The sequence below is a fragment of the Siphateles boraxobius genome, unplaced genomic scaffold, assembly GCF_051911475.1.
Source record: "Siphateles boraxobius isolate OS27281-9 unplaced genomic scaffold, OSU_SipBor_1 6, whole genome shotgun sequence".
NCBI classification, from domain to species: Eukaryota; Metazoa; Chordata; class Actinopteri; order Cypriniformes; family Leuciscidae; genus Siphateles; species Siphateles boraxobius.
The window spans coordinates 28,336,274-28,360,565 of NW_027509186.1; the positions used below are offsets into that span (position 1 = coordinate 28,336,274).

General features: G+C 39.0%; 1 protein-coding gene across 4 annotated transcripts in view; it reads right to left on the reverse strand.

Moving 5' to 3' along the window:
* Positions 1 to 1,398: 1,398 nt before the first annotated feature.
* The window catches only part of LOC143716255 (pleckstrin homology domain-containing family G member 2-like), a 37,905-nt gene continuing 15,011 nt past the window's right edge, over positions 1,399 to 24,292 (reverse strand). For 2 of the 4 annotated variants that reach the window (XM_077208595.1, XM_077208596.1), the window contains 15 exons: positions 18,154 to 18,254; positions 12,326 to 12,392; positions 11,186 to 11,232; positions 9,769 to 9,919; positions 9,468 to 9,599; positions 9,172 to 9,354; positions 8,937 to 9,029; positions 8,764 to 8,850; positions 8,600 to 8,633; positions 8,428 to 8,520; positions 8,248 to 8,346; positions 7,978 to 8,032; positions 7,341 to 7,583; positions 7,088 to 7,142; positions 1,399 to 4,253 (listed from right to left, as the gene is read on the reverse strand). In XM_077208595.1, the coding sequence (XP_077064710.1) occupies positions 7,445 to 7,583; positions 7,978 to 8,032; positions 8,248 to 8,346; positions 8,428 to 8,520; positions 8,600 to 8,633; positions 8,764 to 8,850; positions 8,937 to 9,029; positions 9,172 to 9,354; positions 9,468 to 9,599; positions 9,769 to 9,919; positions 11,186 to 11,232; positions 12,326 to 12,392; positions 18,154 to 18,254 (1,281 nt within the window). In that variant the 3' untranslated portion in view covers positions 1,399 to 4,253; positions 7,088 to 7,142; positions 7,341 to 7,444. Of the gene's footprint in view, positions 4,254 to 4,394; positions 5,470 to 5,566; positions 7,143 to 7,340; positions 7,584 to 7,977; positions 8,033 to 8,247; positions 8,347 to 8,427; positions 8,521 to 8,599; positions 8,634 to 8,763; positions 8,851 to 8,936; positions 9,030 to 9,171; positions 9,355 to 9,467; positions 9,600 to 9,768; positions 9,920 to 11,185; positions 11,233 to 12,325; positions 12,393 to 18,153; positions 18,255 to 24,292 lie in introns of those variants that run through there. The other 2 variants (XM_077208594.1, XM_077208593.1) reach the window with 2 other exon arrangements.

The window sequence follows — 24,292 nt, forward strand, 5'->3', positions numbered from 1 at the left end:
CACACTCACTGGCAGATACTGCACAGATCAGCAGGCAGTGTAAACTCGCTGGAGATCACCGTCACACCAACACCGGAGAGTCGCTCGTCTCATAGAGTGTAGTCAGAAATGGCTGTGCAGTGAAGAGATACTCTTTGCTCCGAAGCGAAAACATATCTGCATGTTGCCGGCGTCCTCCTTTTATACCCTCCGCCAATAGGGCGGAATTGCGCCATGCAAATTCCGCAGACCCATGGGATTTCTTTGCCAATGGCTCGTTTTGTAATACTCAAAGTCGATAGGCTTTCTAAGCGAAACCGTCGTCACGACGGAACTCGTAGCGACAACGAAAGGGAACCTGAGATTACAGCGGCGCTTGTACCATTCTAGTTCCAAGACCCGTTCCATTAGCTCTGCAATGTCTTTAATGCCGAAACTTCTCTACCAGTAGATAGTAATTGGGATTTACAGTCTTTAATTTCTGCCGTGTTGAACTCGACCGCCTTCGCTATACTAGCTAGCAGTGCTGTGTTTTGCTGTAGTTGAGAGCCAAATGAATCCACTCTGTTAGTTAGATGCTTTATAGCATCCAAGATGACATTCATGCTTTCTTTACCTTCTGACCCGATGTCTTTTTTTTTAGTTGCTGACGGATTCTTCATCGGCTAGAAGGGGTCTTTTCTTTTAGCCTTTTCAGTGGACTCTTCCATTCTTACATCATAATCGTGGCAATCCATTGCCTCATTGCAGCAGGTTAGAGTAGAACTCTTTTTCAATGTCATGGTGTACTTATTTCCCGGTATTTACTGTATAAAAGCTAGAGGGCATAAAATTACATTAAATGGCAAAATAATAACGAATGGATTACAAAACACAAATAAAAACTGTGACAATCCTTCAGAGCTCAGAACACGAGATGCACCCAGTCCGCCATCTTGCCGGAACTCCTTGGATGACTAAGTAGTACGTCCAGATTACATTCATACTACACACAATCATACTATAAAGAACGCACATTTTTAGCTGTTGTGAGGTAATTATTAATACCTAGTCAGGAGAGTAGGGCGTAGCCATTGTCTATTTTGGATATATCACTTCATTTTAATCTCTTGGCCAATAGCGTTACTGCTTACAGTCCACCTTTATGTGCAACAGGTAGCTTTTGCGACCAATTGTAAACCCCTTTCGGCACGCCCTCACCTTTTGGCACGCCCATTGCTCCAACCCACACTTGCTTAAACTTGCACTGAAACTCTGAATCTTTAAAAATAAGTTACTAAAAATTCACTTCAGGTCATGCTTTTTTCCTTATCTGGTCCCAGACACACCCATACAAAATCTACCATTGTATCACTTGTTTCTAAGCAAATTACCATTTGTTTTTACTAAATGTTGTGGTAACACAATTGCACAATCATGTATACACTAAGCAGGTTTTATTTAAGTACAAATAACTGAGGGCACATTACAGTGTGACAATCATGTTTTTTAAGTACAGAGAGAAGAGGGAAAATTTGTTTTCTTTACACAATGTGGCAGGCATGATGTGAAGCATAAAGGCCATAGGTAAACAAATCTGAGATATATGTTTAATTGGCTTAAGCATTAATTGATTGCGACAATATCATTTAGAAATCAACAACGTATTACATTAAAAATACACAATTTAAAACAGAATGTCCAAGAGTCCACTTGATTAGCATTACCTTGCCTTAGTCTTCACCAGAGTACAGTTCTTAAGCATGATGGAATGCTTTTTTAATTGTACAGCAAACATTTTCATCAATGCAAAATATCAGATCACGTTTTAATGTACGTATTAACATCAATCAAAGCAGCGATTCATGTTCCCTTGTTTTCAAATGTCTTAAGCAAATTTGTATAGAACACAACATACATGAGAAAGGTTTGTCTGAAATGCACTATTTTCAAGACACGTCTGGACCACATTTGAGAAAAATGTGTAAAACAGAGGAACAAGAGTTAAGTGCCAGAAAACAACTATTTCATAAATAAGTTCTTTATATATCACAGCCAACTAAAAGCCTTAAATGACAGAGCCTTTAGTTCAATTACATATAATGAATTTGCATATTACAGTCTTAAAAGCAATAAAATAAACACTGCCAAAAATAGTAAAACAGTAATTTTATCTGTTTTACTTGGCCAGGAAGTAGGGTTGAGGGTTCAAAAATAAAATAAAATCACTGACCATAGCATCAACTGGCAGACACCCGTATTTTATTGTCCATGAATTCTTCCCCTCTGAGTGAAGTGGACTTGGATCTCTAAGCTGACTCCTCTTTTACATGCTAATGTGCCAGATAAAGTGTCTTTGAAGAATGAGGCACCATACCAGACCTCAGGAGCACACCACTCAAAGCCTTTTGCAGTTCTGCACTGAGAAGTTGCAGCTATTGATGCTGACCCTTCTCCTGCTCTGGCTATCTGCTACAGGGGACAGTGTTTGAGTCAGGCTGACTTGTGCATTGCTAAAGGATGCTATCCTCCCACTTCCTGCAATCTGCAAGTTGACGGTGGTGGCATAACTTGTTTTTAATGTTGTTTTGGACCCTTGATTAATAACACTATCTTCTGTTTTGCACTCATCTGGGCAATGAATGGGAGTCTCTCTCTCATTGGGGCTGACTGGAGCGACATAGGGACAGATCAGGGTGCTCCGACATGCAGATTCTGCAACCTCTATGTCATCTTGCTCTGTCTCGGTGTAGAACAAAGCATTAGTTTCAGTATTGGGCTCTGTATTGTATTTAATCAACAGATCATGTACTTCCGGCCAGGCAATGTTTGTGAAATGTTTTCCATTGTGACTGGTCCTTTCGGCTGTTAGTCTGACAGGTGAAAGAGGGCCAGGGCTGATAGAAGATGGGCTACCACTGTATGAACCCCCACGAGGACTTATTAACCCCAATTCTGAACCCACTGACCATCGTCCACTTTCTGCCCATGACCTCCGTTCCTGTCTTTTTGGACTTGGTGGTCTATCCCCTAGAGCAACAAAGGGCAAACTGTTTCCTCGTAGCCTCCTCTGGCTCTGAGAGATGGTTGCTGAACATGGAGACATCCCGATTGGGGTAGGAGAGATTATTCTGGTGCCTTTTGGTGTAGAGTTTGTTTCCGCTTTTGTTGGAGAACTTGCATTGGTTAATGAGGGATTCCTTGGCTGTGGATTAGCAAAGCCCCATACACTTGTAGGAATGCCAATAGGGGGAGGAGAGGTGATTCTGGGGCTCCCACAGGGAGATAGTGAACAAGCTGACGTTGATCTTGAGATGTCCAAAGATAAAGGGGTACAAAAGCCACCTTGTCTGGGGGCTCTGGGATTCGGTGGCTTTGTTACCAGATGACTTGAATGGTTCAGGGCAGGTGGAGGGGAGCAGATTCGAGTAATTGGAGAAGGGCAAATAGAGGGGGAGTGCACACGAGAGCTGGGCTCGGAGGACGGGAAGGGCCGAGCCACCCTATTGTGCAAGGTTGTTCGTTGAGGATCGTGGAGATGAGGGAGTCCACCCACATCTGAGTATGGTGCTTTTTTGTGGTTAGTGGCCAACCCATTATTACTCAAACTGTTGTTATTGTTGTTGTTATTGCCATTTAAACTGGTGTAAGGAGGCTGTTCAAGTGCAGCAGAGCTTGGACTGTTAGCAGATGGAGTTGAATGGAGGCTAACTGGAGGTGCAGGGGATACTGACCGCTGACTACGAAAAGGAGGAGGGCTCTGAACTGTTGCTGGACTAGATCGAAGACTGTTTGATCTACATGGGGAGGGAGAAGACCTTGGGGGTTGACCTTGGGGATTTCCTACCCCAGTGCTGGATGTACTTCTAAAATCTGACTCCACACTTAAGTCTAAGGTGATGGATTTAGGTGATGGTGACCTAAGTCTAACTGAAGATGTGGGCAGAGGAGAGGAGCTTACAGGTGGGGAAGCAGTCTGAAGATGTGCTCCTCTCTTGGCCATGTTTTGAGAAATCGTCTGACTGATACAAGAGGCAGCAAGAGACTTTGCAAGAGCTGAGGCCGTTGAGGACGGTCTGGAGTTCTGGGCACCTCTAATTGGAGAGGGTGATCGCATTCGCAAGTTTGGGCTAAACGCAGAGGGTGGTTTTGCATCTAAAGGACGTCCAAAACCAAAGGGAATGTTTAATGGCTTATCATTAACAGTATGGAATAAAGATTGTCTGTTATGAGAAAGGCCAAAATCAGAAGTATCCTGAATCTGTTCCTCAGTCCGCAATGAAGTATGTGGAACTCTGAAAAGCAAGATAAGATACAGATTAAAATTAAATAAAATACTTTAAGTGCTGCTATATAAACTACAACAGAATAACCTACATTTTAACTGGGTACACCCTATAACTACAGCTTGGTTTGTGATATGCTCAGAAGACTACCTTTGAGTAACTGAAGATGATGAATTGCAATTGGCAAAGGGACTCCTCTTTCCAGCATTGGAGGGTAGATTAGAAGGTATTTGGCTAGTAAACCTTGGAAGCTCATCAAACGAAGGTCCGCCTAAAGGGGGTGTAGCGGGTGGACTAAAAGACTTTGAATTATTGCTCAGGTCTTCTTTGGATTTAACATCCAGAGGACTACTGCATGTACCAAACAGAGGCGGCAGTTGTGTAGGGATAGTTGTATCGTCCTGCAATTGGGCCAAAGGGTATGACTGCTCTGACCCCTCAGAGATGATCAAACTGTTTGAAACACAGTTTTTCAAGAAGGCTGCTAGCTGTAATGGGGGACATGCATCTACTTCATTAACAGAGGTCACTACAGGTGTTATTTTCTCCAAGCTAGTGGTTTCAGTATCATCTTGGACCTGCTTGGATTTCAAATGTCCTGTATGCATTTCATCTTGTCGATCATCTATGGTCAATATTCTTTCACAATACTGTACAATTGAGGCACTTTTCTCATCCACATTGTGAGTCTCTTCTTCTAAAATTGTAATGACTTCTGGGTCAATAAAATGTTGACTACTTGGACCAGAATTCCTCACAAAAGCAGGGTTTTCCTCCTTCAATATCTGACCTTCTTCAATCCCATTTATTGCAATTAATTTGTCCCCAACATTCGAATAGTTCTCCTGAATGGACTGTGATATGTTGTAAGCATGCTCATTTAAAGGAAATTCAGAGAGGTTGGATGGCATTTCTTGGACATGAGTTGCAGAAAGTAACAAGGATTGAGCTCTTTCATGTTGTTTAGACTCACGTTTTTCAAAGGAGCTTTCTCTATGGTCTGATATCACCGAGACCTGTGATTCAATAACAGTTGTTAATATTTCAACTGAAGTAGCAGAGGATTCAGCAGAAGAAAAAGACAATGAATCAGATCCAATTGTTGAGATCTCATCTGGAGGCCCAATGAGATTACAATCATTTTCTTGGTGATACATTGTAGACAGCTTCTCCCTTAAAATAATGTGACCAAAGGGCTCAGTAGATGTGGATACTGAAGATTCTTCTGCAACAAAACAGTAGGCAACATTTTATTAAACATATTTAAAATAACATGTTTTTCAATCACACAAGATAATAATTAAACTATATTAAGAGCTCACCTGCGGGCTGACTTAGTATTCTCATATCCCCCCGATGCAGCTGTACTTGCTGTGACTTAGGTGAAGTGCTCCCTTTTCCTTCCACTAACCATGCTCCCCTACTCACTCGGGTTTTCTTCTGATGTAGTGGTACCTTCATGCTGCTTGCCTTGGCAGTGTACATGCGTGCAAGCATTTGCACTTTATTAAGAATCTTTTCTGAGTTCTCTACCAAGCATTGGTTGACTGGTCCACCCTCAAAAAAACCTAAATCTGGTACCTCTGCCATTCCTTCGTAAAGGGTATGACTACATGTAACCACCTTGCCATGACGTGACCACCGACCAACTTTAATCTGACTGGGAAGGCTTTCCAGGCTTCCATTAGAAGACATCCTAGCTCTGGTTCTTCTTCCATATTGAAGAGATGTATCCACTGTCTCTGTTATCTGCAGATTAGATGGGTCTGAAGTGTCTGGATGGCTTTGTGAACGTTCATATTGCTTATGCTGTACTACGGTTGTTGTGCAATTTATATATGTCTTATTTTTCTCAGGAGTATCTGTGTGTTCAACACAGCTGTTCTCTCTTGAGAGAGGGACTTTCAGATTGTTTTGAGACTCTTGGCCAATTCTTTCTTTCTCCTTCCACAGTTTCATACAGGGACTGAACTCTACAGAATGATTTTCTGTAGAATGTAGAATTTCCACATCCTTTTGTTCTGCAGTCTTGCTGTCTAATTCTTCTTTTTGTTCTTGGATAACATCTGAATGTGAGAGAACAGATTCCTGATGCTTGAAAGTCTGGTCAGACTCACTTGTCTGACCACACTGGTTAGCCTGGTCTGATATTGGAAGTAATGAAGATGCTGAGTCAGTTTCAACACAGTCTGAGTGGCCACTCTCAGACTCAACTAGACTGTCTTGGTGAACAGAAACATTGAATCTGGACACAGAATCCTTCACTAATCCTACAGGAATATTAGAGAAGCTGTTCCTTCGTGCCATCTGACCCTCCTCGACACCTGCTTCTGCTGCCTCATAATAGCTGCGTATCTTCTCAATAATCTGCTTGTCACTTTTGGTCAGTTTTTGCTCAGGTTCTACTTTGGGGACAAGAGAGGTGTCAGTTGTTTTCAATGTAGTTCCAATGTGAGCACAAGCTGAACTGGCCTCACATGCCGTGTCATCAGTTTTGTCCAAATTATCAGATAGATGAGGCTCTTCACTTTTACTAACAGAGTCTTCAGTATATTTTTCACCTTTTTCACTTATGGTCTTCTCCATCTCAGGTTTGGATGATTCACTATGTCTGGGCTCTGGTAATGTCAACTCTTCTAAGTGATTCACTTCTTTGGAGGTGTTCAATGGAGATGATGCTCTCTCAAGCTCCTCTGGTGAAGCAACATTTGCTTCACAGGATGGATAGCTGTTCTCATCTTTGTCTGACCCATCCACAAGTTCATTGTCTGCCTCTAAAACTTTGGTATTATTTATCTGATGTTTATTTTCATCCACCTCAGATATTAGTTTTTTGGATTCACCTGACTGCTGTGCCCCCAGTGGCTCGACTTCCAGGGACCCTGGAGTCAACTGGCACTATGGAAGACAAAAAAAATAAAATGCCATTTTCTTATAACTAGAAGCTAACATTAACAAATTAACAGCATTACTGCCACAAAATCAGTGATTTCAATGTGAATACCAGTATTAGAGAAACATTGTGCTGAGTTACTACAGCTATTACTATCTCTGAATATTGTTTGAGGTGTAAAAATGTTTTTGTGCTATATGTACCACTTCAGATGTTAACTCTGCCATGCCTTGTCGAGCACGGCTCTGGTTAATGAACTGCATGATTTCCTCAGTAATGGATAGTGTTGGTGGTGGAGAAAGTGGGGTCATGTCATCCTCATCTTGACATAAAACCAGATCATCACGGCCAGATTCAACTTCAATGACAGACGATGCCAGAGTACTGGTACTGCCTGAAGAGCCCATGCTATCAGCCTGTGGGCACAACTCCCCTTCACTGCAAGCCTGGGAACCCATTAATAGACAAAAGCGTAGTTATATATGCTATTAGATATATAACATTTTATGGCTGAATGTTACATGGCTGAGTAAACAAACCCTGTTGCTACAAGGTTGCATTTTGTCGTAAAAATTATATAATTAATTGTGTAAACAATATATAATGTTAAATGGAAGAAAGTGAAATTCACACCTTTAAAGAACCTGGACTCCATAAGAAGTGAAGCCATGGCAGATCAGAAAAAGAAAAATGGAAACAAAAAATGAATTTGCTTTCTTTTTTGAAAAACATTTCCATTCTTAAAATCTTTCTAGTTATGTTAACTTTTTCACATTCATTTTGAAAGACTCATCATCACCGACCAAATAAAAACAAGATAACACAACAAAATGAAAGAACTTAAGTTTAAACTCACCACTTTGCTGGAATGCAGCTTCTATATCTTTGGCAGGGGCTTGATGCAAATAAAGATTAGATTTTAGACTTTAAACTTTTTTGCCAATGTACAAAAGATCAAGAATTGGTGACAGTATCAGTATAACATGACAAAAAATACAATAAAAAAGAAAAAAAGATTAATTATTATGCAACTCTATTCATTCATAAAATTATTTTGAGAACATAATAATTTTAGGCCTCTTTCAGAATATGAGATTAGATTATATTCACCAGACTGTCTCCTCCCACGCTTGTATGGCAGGTTTCCCTCTAGGAGGAGTGGAAGGCATTTCCGTGCTTTCTCAGGGGTGTAGATGAACTCTGGTGGTTCTGTCAGAAGTTATGAAAGTAATTTTTATGAGTATATGAATCATTGCGGTTTGGTATTCTAATAAACACTATCTGCCGGACCTGATTGCCTTCTTCCTCTGTGGTAGTTATGAACATCATCCAGTCGTGGAGAAGGCATCGGCTTTCTTATTTGCTCCTGATCAAACTGCGGGGCTAAAGAAAAATACAAAACATGAATAATCGACAGCATTGTAAAAACAGTAGTTCAAAATGACAAGCAGAGAACACTTACACTGACAGAAGTTGTCACCAAGAACTTGTCGTGCCTGGAAAACATATTAAGATATTTAATACTATTGTGTCCTTCTGTGAACTATATATAACTGAACCAGTAGGTTTTGACTACATTATCCCTTACATAGTGATGGATAGGTTGCATATAAACAATTCTATTACTTTTTGGGGCAAGGATGCAGGATGGTTCTCCACTATCATCCTCTTGAGGTAATGTAGCCACAGCCGCTTCTCCTCCTGGTTTTTAGCCTACAGATAAAGTAAGATTTTTATCTGGTAAGGTTGTCAATGTACATTATAAAATGTGTCCATTTATATGTTTTTATATATTTTACCTGAACAATGTGTTGCTGTTTTGGGATTGTTTGGTCAGACACCTTAAAACAGAGGGGATCCTTCATGTTTTCCACTAAGAGCAGATTACAGCACTTGAAAGATTAGAGGGAGAAATAGAACAACATGAGGCCTGCATATCCCAAATCCTGAAAATATAATACTATACTCCTACTGTAGATTTATGGTAGATTTGGAAAGAAAACTTAAATATGACGACAAATTATGATGACTTACAAAGATGTGAGTACTGTATATGAAATGATCCAGCCTCTTCTTGGCAATGAGGAGCATTTTGTCAAAAAGAAAGAATGCTCTTTCCTTTTTCACACGCTGAACCCGGAAGGAACCTTCAAGAACCAGTTCCCCAAAACCGCTGAGATCAGGACCAGTCCAGTTCAGCAACAAGCTCTCAATCGCCTATATTTTTTTACATTTGAAGTTACAATAGAATTCAATACATTGAAATCTAACATTTACAGAATATTTGATATTTTAAAAAGTCATAGGGAGCATTCAATGTCTGGGATTACCTGAAGTCTGACTGCATGTTCCTGTTTCCTCTTCATGTCATTGATGTACCATGCGACTGCTGTCATGGTTATAATGGCTTCCTCTACCACCTCATACCCTGGATCACTCTTATCAAAGTGTTTGGATAGTTCCTACCACAAGGGGGTGACAACATATCAGATGTACAGTCTGGCAGGAGTTATACATTCTTTTAAAGGGCAAGGGTTTGGTTGGCTGGCATGGCCCCATTTGCCCTGCTGGTAGATGCCAAGATCAGAGCTAAAATCGGCACTATTGTCACTGCATTGTACCCCCGCTGACCTGCAGTAGAAGGTGGTATTTAAGAATCCTTTGCACCGGTTTCAGCAGGTAGGTCTCCAGAGGCAACGAGTGGCACAGGGTGGCCTGCCTTTCCTGGAAGAAGCGCACCAGGCTCTCATTCTTCATGCAGTCCCGCAGGACGGTTACTGAGCTGGACAGAAACAGGGAGGAAGATATTTAAGCAGGGTGTTCTACTTGGAGACTCATCTGTTTGGCAGCTTTGCCTGACAACAGTTCATCTTACAAGGCCTGCAATAATGCATTCAGCTGATGGGCCTGTAAACCTACAAATGTACTTACAAAAACACTTTTCGCATACAAATGCAAAATGCAAAATCCAACTCACTTGTTTTGGTGAAACCTCCTGCTTCTTCCATTTTCACACAAAATGTGAGTTTTGTTTTCTCAGTATAACTTTGTTTCAACACCATTAGATGCATACGAGTACTGCCATGTCAAATGTTCTTAATAAATATTCTCTCAAGAATCTGTATTAAGACGAATCAGCGCTGCAGTGTTTAATGTCTATTAATATGCAAAAACTAATTCTCTAAAGGTGGATCAGAATCAGCTCTAGCTGAACATCTGTTGCTGTTGTACCAGAGACCCGTGGGAATACTAAGAGAGTAGTCATCACCCAAGCATGTCTGCCTCTGATATGTCTAATTTTTCCACAAGACATATAGTTAACATTGACTAATTAAAACCACACGACATTCATCAAAAATATCTTACATGATTATACATCATTGTGGTTGACATCTAATCACATGAATCTAATTATGTTTACTGAAAAAATGCCAGATACTTGTATAATTATGCAACAGCATTGATGAGTTTTCAGCGTATTAAGGTTTTTAACAATTTAATCAATTTAAAATACTATATAATTAAAATTTATATATAAGTAATATACATTTAAATAAACATATACATAAATATATATTTAAAAGTAAATTTCAACTAAATTCACTTGCAGTGTGCAATCATCTGCACTTAAAATGTTTGGGGTTGGTAAGATTTGTAATGTTTTTGAGAGACTATATTCATATATATATATATGAAAAATATATTATAAAATGTAATTTATTCCTGTGATAGTAAAGTTGAATTTTCAGCATTGTTATCCCAGTCTTCAGTGTCACACGATTCTTCAGAAATCATTTTTGCACAGGAAAATATTTCATATTATTATAAATGTTGAATAAAGTTGTACTGATTTTTTTGGTGGAAACCATGATAAATGATAAAAAAAGATTTGTAAGTCAAAAGACTAGCATTTATTTGCAATATAAATCTTTTGTAACATTCTACATGTCTTTACTGTCTTTTTTTTATTTACAAAAATCTTACTCCAAACTTCTGAACGGTACTGTAGTGTAATAATATCAAAGAAATATAAATATTCTTCACTTACTTGGGGTAATTCATGCAGTATATGGTGTAAATGTCAAAGGCTTCACTCTAAAAAAAAGATTAATAATAATTATGATTGACCTTTATTCTACCAACAAAAATACACTTCAAATTCTAGACATCTCTTGCTGTTTAAAATATGCAGAGTGTGGTGTTACGAAACCAGACAAAAATATAACAGACAGAAGAAAAAATGGCACAATTTAGACTGGCATTCACTTGGCAGTATGGGAGATTTTTCCACTAAATGTTTGTGTTCCAAAAACAGAAGCAGTACCAGAACAACCCAATCAAGTGAACCCCGTCATCTGCTTCGGCAATGGCCACTATACCCAGATCTGACCAGATATGGGCAGCTCAGCTTCAGTTACAGTCACTGAACTACATCTGTACAAGCATGTAAACACATCAAACACTTGCTCTATTTGGGGCCTGATATCTAGTCTAGAGGCATTACTGAGACTAAGGGGGGAAAAACCTGACTCTGAGCCTCTGCTACATTAGAGAAGGTTAAATTGAGCTAAACCTCAAAATAACCCACCGGTAATAGCTTAATCAAATGTACTCTGTGCTTCCTAGGCCAGTGCTAATTGATCAGAACAGTGGCCTCTTCAGCAGGAGGTAAACATTGGGTCTTGGTGCTTGAGACACTGCCTCTGGTAACTGAAAGGTAAAGAACGATTTCCTTTTCTAAACCAAGAAACAAATCATTACAGAAATAAGAATGAGCACATTCAACCCCTCTACCACTCCAAACAATGATGTCCTTGTCTGGTTCCCATCCCAGTCCGGTCGGCTCATTGTTGTGTCACTGTGGTGTGGAGACAAGAGCACCAAAATTGTCTGCAAATGCACTTAGCTGATCTGTGCATGTGTTAAAAGTTCAACACAGTTGCTGGTATGTTTAGGTTTCACAGAGTCCATCTGTTTTTCTGGCAGAGTCATTTCTTTGTGCTTCTCCCATACTGCCAAGCGAAGGCCCCAACATAACACATTAACAAAACTGGATTTCCTTTAGACAACAGTCCTAGAATGACGTGCATTAAAACACAAACTCCTTGTCTTGAGATATATGTATTGTATGCCTTCTAATAAGGTGTTAAACAGGAAGAAATTTATTTTTTATTTGTCATGTGCTTACCCTTTCCACAAAGCATTCTGCTATGGCTGCGGCATGAGGGCTTCGTTCCAGATCTTCCAAAAGCTCACTACGAAAAAAAGATTCAATTCAGTTTTTCGTGCATTACAAAAGTATCTCTGTTCACATATTCTCACAAAAGCATTTGCAAGCTGAAAAATCTATTGAGTGGCATATAAAAAACAGTTTTCTGACATAAGTCTATTTGTTTTTTTAAATGTTGCTATTCCTTTTCTGAGGAAACATCTGGTACTGGACACTCTTGACTGGAACAGGCTCAAACTCTGGCCTGCATTTCTAAACAGCATTTATTTCTTTTTTATCATTTAGTAAACTCTTGTCTAATTGCACACAGATGGGAAGCATTTCATTTTGGCTCGATTTCCTCCAAACATGTCCCAATATCCCCAAAGTTAAACTTGAAAACCTTTCTACACTATTAAAAATAAGGGTTCCAAAAGGAGTTTTCACAGCAATGCCATTTCAGGTTCCCCAGAGAACCTTTCAGTAATAAGTTCTTAAAAGAATGCTTTTTCTTAGCGCAAAGAATGTTTAAATAACCTGAAGAAACTTTTTGTTGTCTATAAATAACCTTTTGGTGCAATGGAAAGGTTCCATGTATGTTAAAGGTTCTTCATGGAACCATAGATGGCAAAAAAGAACCTTTATATTTGTGTGTACATAGATTTTCTACATTCTGCTGGTGGGGAAAAGCCAATTTTAGGTAGATCACTTACATTTTTTAAGTAAATCAATGAAAAAAACATCAATTTTGCATTATATAGGCTGGTAACAGTGTCTGGAAAGCAAAAAAAAACAAATAATCTTTATTGTGACTCAAACACTAGATGGAAACAAATGGATTTTCCCTCAGTGTTATGGAGTTGATATGAACTCTTGTGGTCGGTGGGACTTTTTCGACTGAGGATGAGTGGTTGTACATTCTCTGACTATGTTCTGAAGGGTTGAACGAAAGCTGTGTGAAGGCTTGCACGCTGTATTTCATTCAGTCCATTAGCAAAACTCCAATATTCATTCCCACGAGGCCCCCAAACCACCAGGCCGGTCAGACTTGAGGGAACCCTCCTTGCATGTCGTGAAAGAAAACAACGTGACACTCTCTAAACTCTATGGACTTTACTTCATGTGGCTGAGGGGAAAAGTTCGGAAGGAAACCTCTCTTCCCCTCTGAAGACGAAACTCATTTAGTGGCTGACCTTTGTGGTGGGGGGACTTCATTGTGGTTATAAAGGAAATTGTGCATGCTTTTTTAGATTGTCCAAAGAGCTAGATGTTCTAGGTGCCTGTGGGGATGGGATGTTCTTGACCGATGACTTGAATGTCTTGAAAAGGTGTGTCACAATAACAACACATAGTTCTGTCATTTGTAATTGTAAAATTAAAAAAGATATTACTGTCTATTCAAAGCCACAAGTATCTGCTTTCTGTTCTGAACTGTAGTAGATAAGTTGGATTAAATTAGATCTTGGCAAAACTTGTGAGGTTTTGGCCCTTTCACTCAAATCCCAGGAAAGTGTTGGCGGACCAAAGGTTTGAGACTTGAAATATGTGTGTTACATTCATACTTAATACTTTCCCAGGTTCTTCTTTGCCAGATACAGTACATACAAAGAGCTATTTGAGCGTTTAGGATCATATTTGAGGTAAAATGAGAAATTTAATACATAAAAACTCTTCTTTGAACATGTCAGGATTGGCTACCAAACCGTGTAGCAAAATCATACAACAGACAATGAAGAACAGCAAAAAAATTAAAATGTCTCACTTATTAATAATAGAGTTATGACCAGAGACAGGGAGTTACCTGAAAGAGGCCCTGAATTTAAAAAACGTAATTCCCTTTGTCCCATTCAGTCTTCACATCACCCTTCCCCCTTTTTTTATGATCTCTTCTCAACCCATAAGTTGTCATCTCTCGGTTCATTCTCTCCTCCTAGTCTTATGCCTTTCTTTTGTCTTACTCCCACCATTCATCCATTAACATGGTGTGTATAACTCAAACAGAAGTTCGCTGCATTACAGTTCCTTTCATCTAGCTCGTATTTCCAACAGCAGTCAAGCCTTTATTTTAGCTGGAAACGCAGCATCCTATGGAGGGGGAAATTCACACAGTCATTCTTCTTTTTTATACATTATATTTCTCCCGAATGTGATCAAAGCAGACAGTGAGGAGACAAGAGAGCAGTGAAATAAATGCTTTGGGAAAAAACAGATTTGTCTTTATTAAGAAAAGAACACTCCTTATTCTCAGTGTTAAGGTTGAATCCAAAATGAAGTCAAACTAAGCATGGTACAGTGGCAGACCGTGACCTCATGCAAGCACACACAGGAGGTAAAGGTTGCTATCTCACTTAACGAAGGGATGTGTTTGTGCAGTGAAGTGTCTCTCAATGGATCTATCCCAAATTATACTTGATGTGTACAAGCAAGTCCCAGTAGTTTTATTAAGAAAAAAAATATGGTTATATGAAGATCGCATAGAATAATCATTAATATTTCCATTATAAATATTATTTATATTAATAAAATATTGTGAAAATATTTGTATAATTTTCCAAAAGTTATGACTGTTGTTGTAAACTCTTTCGCTTCTAAGTCTTCTACACTGAAGAAGGACAGTTTACAACAACTGTCCTACAATTTTTCCCTTAAGTTAGTGTGCTTGGTTATCAAGGAGACAAACATGAAGAGCTTGATGCAAAAAGTGTAAAAACACTTTGGAGTCAGTGAGTGAGATTTTATTGATGCTTCTGAAAGAAATCTCTTATGTTCACACAGACTGCATTTATTTGATCAAGTATTATTACAATGTAAAATAATTGTTTTCTGTTCTTTCTTTCTCAGACACCATTCTAATATGCTGATTTGGTGCTCAAAAAAATTTATTATTATTATTAATGTTAAAAACAGTTGTACTGCTTAATATTTTTGTGTAAATTGTGATAATTTTTCCAGGAATCTTTGATGAATAGAACGTTTAAAAACAGCACTCATTTGAAATAGATATCTTTTGTCATATTATAAATGCATCCTTGCTGAATGAAAGTATCAGAAAAATAATCTTACTATGCCCAACATTTTGAATAGTAGTATATTTGACCCTGATGCCTTTTTAACACCCACTTAAGGGCACCAGAATGAGTACAGAAATAACTAGAAAGATGTGATTGCAAGTGCTAAAATAACCCAAGAACAATATGAACTGATGAGACGGTTTTAAAAGAACTATTGCAAAACACAGAAATGAGTCAGCAGTGGAATGTTTTCATCACTGCAAAATAGAGAGGAGATTCCCAAGCCAGCAAAAACAGCCTGTTCTGTTGTAGTCGCTGCACAAGACAAATGCAGCGTTCCAGTGCAAAGGCACAAATTACAATGCTTCACTATAACTGGATTTAGTCTTGTCTGTGGGAACAAAATAGGTCCTGTCTGCTATCCCAGGATGCACTGCTTGCTTGGCTGCACCCTCACTTTCTGACAGGTCATGTGTGGCTCATTCACCACAGGGGCTGGAGCTCTACCTCGGAGCCTGGCTGCTTTGGATAAGAGGAAAAGGACATCTGTATATGTCCTAAAGTTCTGACCGGTGCCAAAAAAGTAGACTCAACAGAATCAAGTCTGAATACAGGGGCTACATTCCACAGCGATGAGCAGAGGGCTTTTAAGAGTAAGGAAAGACAAAGCGAGAGCCTTTGTGTGTTTAAACTAAGACAGGAGGGAAAAACAAGGTCAGTCAGTCATTTTATTTAGCCTTAACAACTACAGAGGTACGCATGAGAGCTGATTTAAAAGGATTGTTCACTTAAAAATGAAAATTCTTTCATTTACCTTGTCTTTCCAAACCTGCATGCTGTTATTCTTTCTCCGTACACATTCAGAGAAATATTGAATAATACCCTACTCCCTGTTTTCCATAAACACATAAACAGCTTTACGGGATGAACATACCAAATTTCAGTTATTATTCACTCTATTATGATTTTACCTGCAAATGTTCATTTAAATTAATGTTTTGGTTTGTGAGTGACCTAAATTTCAGTCTATTATCATGTAATTATAGGGTATGGTTTAAGCATAATTGGAATATACTCCATACACTCCTGTTCAAAGTTTGCTATGACTATTATTATGATTTTCTTTTCTTTTTTTTAAAGAAATTAAAGGAGTAGTTCGCTAATCAGCCCATGATTTACTCACCCTCAAGCCATCCTAAATGTGTATATGACTTTCTTCTTTCAGATGAATACAATCAGAATTATATTAATAAATGTCCTGGCTCTTCCAATAATTTATAATGGCAGTGAATTGCAACCAACAGATTGAAGCTCAAAAAAGTGCATCCATCCATCATAAATGAACGTCCAAATGGTGGTTTAATAAAGGCCTTCTGAAGCAAAGCGATGAGTTTGTGTAAGAAAAATATTCATATTTAAAACTTATAAAGTAAAATAACTAGCTTACGGCCAAACGAACATACGAATCTGACTTAAGTGTAAAGCGCAAATGATGCGAGTAATGCGACATACTGCTGATATTTAAGCTACACTACACTACTTCAGACGTCATAAGTTGCACTTTAGGCGTAAGTAGACTGCAATACACTGTCATTATAAAGCTTGGAAGAGCCAGGACATTTATTAATATAACTCTGATTGCGTTCGTCTGAAAGAAGAATGTCAGATACCCCTAGGATGGCTTGAGGGTGAGTAAATCATGCTCTTTCGAACTTTCTACTTATCTAAGTATCACTGTTTCCACAAACATATTAAGCACCACAATAGTTTTCAACATTGATAATAATAAAAATGATTCTTGAGATCCAAATCTGCATATTACATTTATTTCTGATGGTTTAGGTGACACAATAACATTGCATTTTTAAATTAGAAATAATATTTCACACTATTACTGTTTTTACAGTATTTTTGATCAAATAAATGCAGCCTTGGTGAACATAAGAACACTTTAAAAACATTTAAAAAAATTTTTACTGACCAAATATGACAGAAGTTTTATTTATGGGTAAACTTTCCCCTTAAGAATGGTTTTCTTAAAAAATGAATAACTCATTCTGCTCATCATTACATGCCAATATAATCTCAAGCATAGGCCAAAAGCAGCTGTAATGGGAACAAATGCTCTGCCATTTCATTACAGGAAATTTTATTAAATGAGGTTGTGAGGACACCCCAGAGTTTTTAAGATTTTCTGTTTTCAACAGCCAAGCTGATTTCCCACAAGAACTGGCAGTAAGGCAGCAGGCGCAATGTTCAATTTCAACACTGCCTAATGTCATTAGGGGGTGATGTGGAGTGGAGTGGACCAAGACAGAAAATTATGTAAAAACAGGGTGTTTGAGTGGCAAGTAGCAGCCACCCACCAATTAAAAACCTCTGGGCTCAACCATGCGTACGAGTCTGAAATAAACACAGAGTGTCATTTGCAATAAACAGTGTGAAGCAGACACATAACAAGACTGACTAAATTGTTCGGTGGACCATGCTTGAACTCGCAATGTAATAAACCATATGCTGCACGTCTTTTAAAAAGAGCTTAAGTTATGATGAAGGCTGAAAAAACGTCTCATGAAGAGCATTCCAGATCAACTTCAGCAGTCCAGGGACAGTCTGCTGGAGTGTATCAGAAACGGAGAACACTCGCTCTTGACAGACATCTGCATATTGTCCCTCACGGTGGGACAGAGCAGGACACAGGCCAGTCATAGTGTCGGAAAAAAAATTCAGCAGACACCGCTACCACCCAGACAGACATCTTGACCACCAGAGCTTTAAAAGGAAGAAGACACCAACCTGTTAAACTCATAGATGTCCTCAATGTTGCAGAAGAGGGTGCTGACCTCCTCTGGTTTGAGAGGCAAGTCTCCACAGTCAATAATGCAGCCTAGATAGTCCTGAGAGAAAGAAACCGAGAAAGATTGAGTTTGATGACCTCATAGAAATCATACTAGGCATTTTCACACTTAAATTTGCTTTGCTTTTTTTGCCTTTCACAAAACTCCTGTGAGTAAATTAGTAAAATACCTCTATTTCATCACTGTAAACACTGAGTTGATTCATAATTCATAGACTACAAAGAAACTATAAATGGGTCTTTCGCAGCAGGACATGACTCTCACCCCTGAATGATCACTCAACACCAAAAATCGCTGTAACGTAATTACCGTGGACGCCACACTTGAGCCCCTCAATGATCTTCAGTGTAAACATACAAAGCGGTACTGAAAAGCAAAGCATGCAACTAATACAGTGGTTAAAAGAAGCCCCTCTAACAATATTTATCTTTTTTCTCTCTGCTCTTTCAACTTTGACCTTGAAAAAAGTCATAAGCTGGTCTCATGAGAAAACTATCTCATCATCATGCCATGTAAAATACTGGCTAGTTTAGGCCGCCTGCTGAGGAAAAGAGAAGCAGGGGGTCACCAAACGTTCTCGGTTTAGAGTGGTTGGTTAACACTGCTTTATAGTAAAGCAGTTTCACTGGGTTAAAGTTTAAGGAAGTCACAGTGAAAACTCAACTCACAGCTCAAATAATAAACATTTTAGAATGAATCTAAGTCATTTTTTATAAAATTATGTTTTGTAGCCTATTTCCATTTTTAAATCCTCCAATAAGTGCCTTATCATAAGATCGTTTTTTGTATAAGAAAACAAGAGATTTATATTTGTATAACCCAGAATGTTTCTTAAAAAAACTCTACAGCACAGATTAATAATTAACTATCATTTCTACTAAGCCAACAACCTTCTGGTAGTGAGGTTTCTGGCTTGAAGTGGTTTTCCAACACTATAATCATCATAATGAGGCTGTTATGAAGATACAGCACATTCTTGCCTTAATGAGGAAAATGTATTTTGTATTAAATTAGAAAGTTAATCATATTTTACAACCTCTTTTGTGTCCAACACAGGCCAAAAACCAAAACAGATCTGATACCAATGGTCTCAGGAGTGGTTCCTGGCTGTTAAACTGGCAGAGTTAAACAGCGCTATCTATCAACATTGTATCAGTTAGTTTATCAGTGCTTGGCCTCATTAACCCTTAATTAGCAAGCCTTGGGACCAAAACCAACAAACCATCATAGACAAACAAATTCCACCAGACTGCAACGGACTATAGTGCGGGAAAGTGCCAAGAATGGCCCCTACAATCTCCCGAGAGAAACTACAGACTCTGGAGCCAAGAAAAGAAGGCCACCAGGCAAAACAAACTAAAAAAAGATTTTAACTGAAAATTACAGCAAATAGCTACAAATAAACATACATTATGAGTATACTGAGACAGTAGACAGACTTTATAAGGGGCTCTCTTTGTTACCCTCCTGCTTTCCCTGTGCTTCTGCATTCCTGGACTGTAAAACATGGGATCTTTTTTACTCTTCTGTTTGTTTCCAGAGCCACAAGGTGTGTGGGAAAGCAAACATGCTGAGGTGGGGGCAACATAAGTCAGAAAATAAGGGACTGGTGCATTCAGCACCTTTATAAGGCAGGGGGAAAATGGACACTGTAATTACCCTGATTTACACACAGCAATAGGCTGGAGTGAATTCCCCTGAACGAATGGAGCTCATGAGCGTGACACTAGGCAAAACTGGAGTGCTAGATGAAGAGATGAGTGATGACACAGCTACTCAGGGAAGAGTGAAAATCCAGGAGGTGAGGGGAAATCTGAGGATTACATTGTGAGTTATGAAAGGAGAGTGTTTGAGACAAGCGGGACTAGCCACAAACAAAGGAACCATAAGTTATGTGCACATTTTCTTGGCAGATGCCGTCTTACTGAAATGACTGACTAGAGCATACGTGAAGTGTGTTATGACAGACAGTCTGGAAAAAAGAAAAACATAAATGTTCACCTATGAGATATGGACCAGAAGGAGAGAAAACACGAAGAGACGAGAAGAGAAGAGAAGATAGATAGATAGATAGATAGATAGATAGATAGATAGATAGATAGATAGATAGATAGATAGATAGATAGATAGATAGATAGATAGATAGATAGATAGATAGATAGATAGATAGGAGGAAAAATGGACAGACAGAGATGAAAATAAAAGAACAGAAATGAAAAGACAAACACAAAAGAAAAGAAAAGAAGGGGCAGACAGACAGATAGAACAACTGACAAAGAGGGAGAAAGAAAGAAAGAAAGAAAAAAAGAAAGAAAGAAAGAAAGAAAGAAAGAAAGAAAGAAAGAAAGAAAGAAAGAAAGAAAGAAAGAAAGAAAGAAAGAAGAAAAATATGTTATCTCTGAGAGGAAGTTTGGAAAGATGGCAAACAAGAGAGAGAGAGAGAGAGAGAGAGAGAGAGAGAGAGAGAGAGAGAGAGAGAGAGAGAGAGAGAGAGAGAGAGACAGAAATGAAAAGACAAACACAAAAGAAAAGAAAAGAAGGGGCAGACAGACAGATAGAACAACTGACAAAGAGGGAGAAAGAAAGAAAGAAAGAAAAAAAGAAAGAAAGAAAGAAAGAAAGAAAGAAAGAAAGAAGAAAAATATGTTATCTCTGAGAGGAAGTTTGGAAAGATGGCAAACAAGAGAGAGAGAGAGAGAGAGAGAGAGAGAGAGAGAGAGAGAGAGAGAGAGAGAGAGAGAGAGAGAGAGAGAGAGAGAGAGAGAGAGAGAGAGAGAGAGAGAGAGACAGAGTAACAGAAGTTAAACACACTCTCAGAGTCTTTGTCTGAGAAACTAGGTCAGTTTGGAGTTTGGAACAGGAGTCGGTCCCTCTCTCGTGAGCAGCCCCTCTCCATCTCTGCTTGTGCCCCAGATTGGGGGCTACAGCCAAACCCCCCTCATCCCCCAATTTCCTGTCCTTTTGGCTGAAATTCAGCTAAAACAAAAAGGGAGAATCTCTCAGTCTTGCTCCCCTAAACGCTCTCCACATCAGCACACACTGGAGCTGAACCCACTGCACCTGAATGTCACCAAACAACACTTCACAAACTAATAATATAACCCACACAAACAACAGGCAAAACACTAAGACACAGCAAAGCCGTGCATTCTGAGCTCGTTTCCAGCTAGCTTGACATCATTCTTTGTTACGCTTTCTATCAAAACCAGACGGCTCTTACTAATAGAAGCAGAGCCTGGCTAAGTATGTCTCCAATCAGACATCATACACGCATTTCCCAGAGTCAGCACTATGTCCCCAAAACCATCCACCACTCAGCCTCCATTTTGAGACCACAGATTGATAAAACAGCAGCATTCCTCGGCATGATCTGCGTCTTTCGGCAACCAATTTCTGGCTATTTGATCTGAAGGCATCTTTTCATAAAGCAGCATAAGCTTGCATGCCTTCTCTTTTTATTGGCTTATGAAAAGCTTGACTTCAAATAAACCATCAGCAAAAGGGAAAAGGAGATACATTTCAGGCATTCCCCAACCTCCAGCCTATGTACACATGATCCTCTGCAATCAATCAGTCACAGATACAAAGGATAACAGACGCATACTATACAGAATATATTATGCGCACACCTGTTGATGGCCGGCACTGGAAACATTTCCATGAGTTCAAAGGCTGTGTAGAGTAGGCCACAAAAACAATGACCTGTGACTCATGAAAACCCAATTTCAACCAGAAAAATCAGCACAAATTAAATTAAACTCACTTACTACCAGTTTTACAAACAAGGCTTAAGCCTAGTGCAGTTTAAAATGCATGTTTGACCCGTTTTAACTGAAAGCAACTTGCACTGACATATCTTAAAAAAAATGTGCCATTGTTTCGTCTCAAGATTCACACCAGTAATGTTTTTTTCTAGAGGCACTAAAAGCTACTTAAATACTCTAATTGAACTAATGCCTTATCCTGGCTTAATCTAAGGCAGCCCTGTCTCTGAAACTGAAACATTTTATTTTTTATGTAATGCGAAGGACCCTAAAATATGATGAAATTCGACTGGCAATTGTCTTTTATATTGTTACTGAATATTCACTTTCGCTTAAGTTGACAGTGTATCAATATTTTACTAACTATTATTGGTACATGGATCTGAGATGAATCTCAACATTTCTCAAAATCTAGAAAGCAAAATGAAAAGGAAATAATATACACTGCCCGGCCAAAAAAAGTGGCAAATACTATAATTGGATCATTATTGCACTGATTATTATGTTTCTAGCATGTTATATGTTTGGCAACAGTTCTTCTAACCCTAACTGATGGAGTGTGTATCTTTTCATTTCTTAAACAAACATGTAGGAAGACTCAAACTGTGAAAGAATGGTTGGGAGGAAGCATAAAGAATAATTATTTAATCAAAAGGGGCATCAATGTTTGGTCAAGATCTTGTATTGACAATGCAAGAGTCAAGTCAACTCCAGCACATCCTAAATACTTGCAAAGAATTTAAGGTCTGGACTTGTGTTGTGTTGAGTTGTCAATTCATGTGTGAAAATTATTCTTCAGGCTCCCTCCTGAAGAATGATTCTTCATGTTCCCAATCTCAGAGTCACATGATCCTTTTGAAATAATTCTAAAATGCTTATTTGCTGCTCAAGAAATATTTCTTACTATTATCAATGTTGCAAACAGTTGTGCTGCTTAACATTTTTGTGGAAGCCAGGATTTCAGGATTCTTAAACAACAAAGAACAGCATTTATTTTATATAGAAATCTTTTGTAACATTATAAAATATCTTATGTTATGTGTGATCAAATTGAATGTCCTTGCTGAATAAAAGTATTACAATAAATCTAACTGTGATAAATGTGAGGAAAGCTTATGCAAATGCACAACGACTACCAATGGGAGAGGTCAAATCGCTGCCAGCATAAACAGGGCATAACATATTGGTGCATATCCATGACCCCTGCTGAAGGTCACAGTGGAGGCCTGTTCTTCCAGCAACCTGTGCATGGAATTATGATGAATGTGTTGAGAAGCGCCCACAAAGAGTCTCTTATATTTACAGCACACTCTGATTTGTGCGTGCATGCGTTTGAAATGCTGAGCAACAGCCTCCTTGTTGTCCCGGATCAAGGCTGTGCATGCGGAAAGCAGCGCAGAGATGCGTTTGAACTGACAGTATGAATTTATTGTTGCTTTCATCCAGTGCCATGACCTCCTTTGCTCCACCTGAATGCGTGATGAATGGCACAACAAAATCTCACAATGATCACATTTTAAATCGCCGTTGGCACAGGGAAAGGGCTCGGCTTTCTCTGCTGTCTATTATATGACTCCTGGATTGCATGAAGGGTGGTCGGCGGGTGAAGAGATGTGACGGTTGATATGCTGATCTGGATGAGCTTCCATGACTGACCAATCCTAGAGCTCAAAAGAATGTACCACCACCTGGGTGGGTTCGGACCAGCAAAAATATTAATCTTTTTCGAAGTCACCCTATATGTTTTTAACATTTATATTTTATAATAACATTTAGACATTTAAAATAGGGGTTCTTGCCCATGTAAACCATCACCATGCCAGGGCAACGTGATTGGTTCTGAGTTGTTTCTAGACCATTGCTAAGTCCTCGCAGGAAGTGTTTTGGATGGTTTCTAGACCGTTGCTATATACCCGCTAAGTTGTTCTGTGTGGTTTCTAGGGCGTTGCTAGATGCTCTCTAGGGTGTTGGGTGGTTTCTAGGCAGTTGATAGATGCTCACTAGGTTGTTCCGGGTTTGGATGTTGCTAGATAATTACTAGGTTGTTCTGTGTGGTTTCTAGGGTATTGCTAGATGCTCGCTAGGTAGTTTTGGGTTGTTTCTAGGCCGTTAATAGATATTTACTAGCTTGTTCTGGGTGGTTTCTAGGGTGTTGCTAGATGCTCGCTAGGTTGGTCCGGGGAGGTTTATAGGCCGTTGCAAGCTGTTTGCATTGGGTATTTTGGACGGTTTCTAGACCGTTCGATAGATATTTACAAGGTTGTTCTGGATGGTTTCTAAGGTGTTGCTAGATGCTCACTAGGTTGTTCTGTG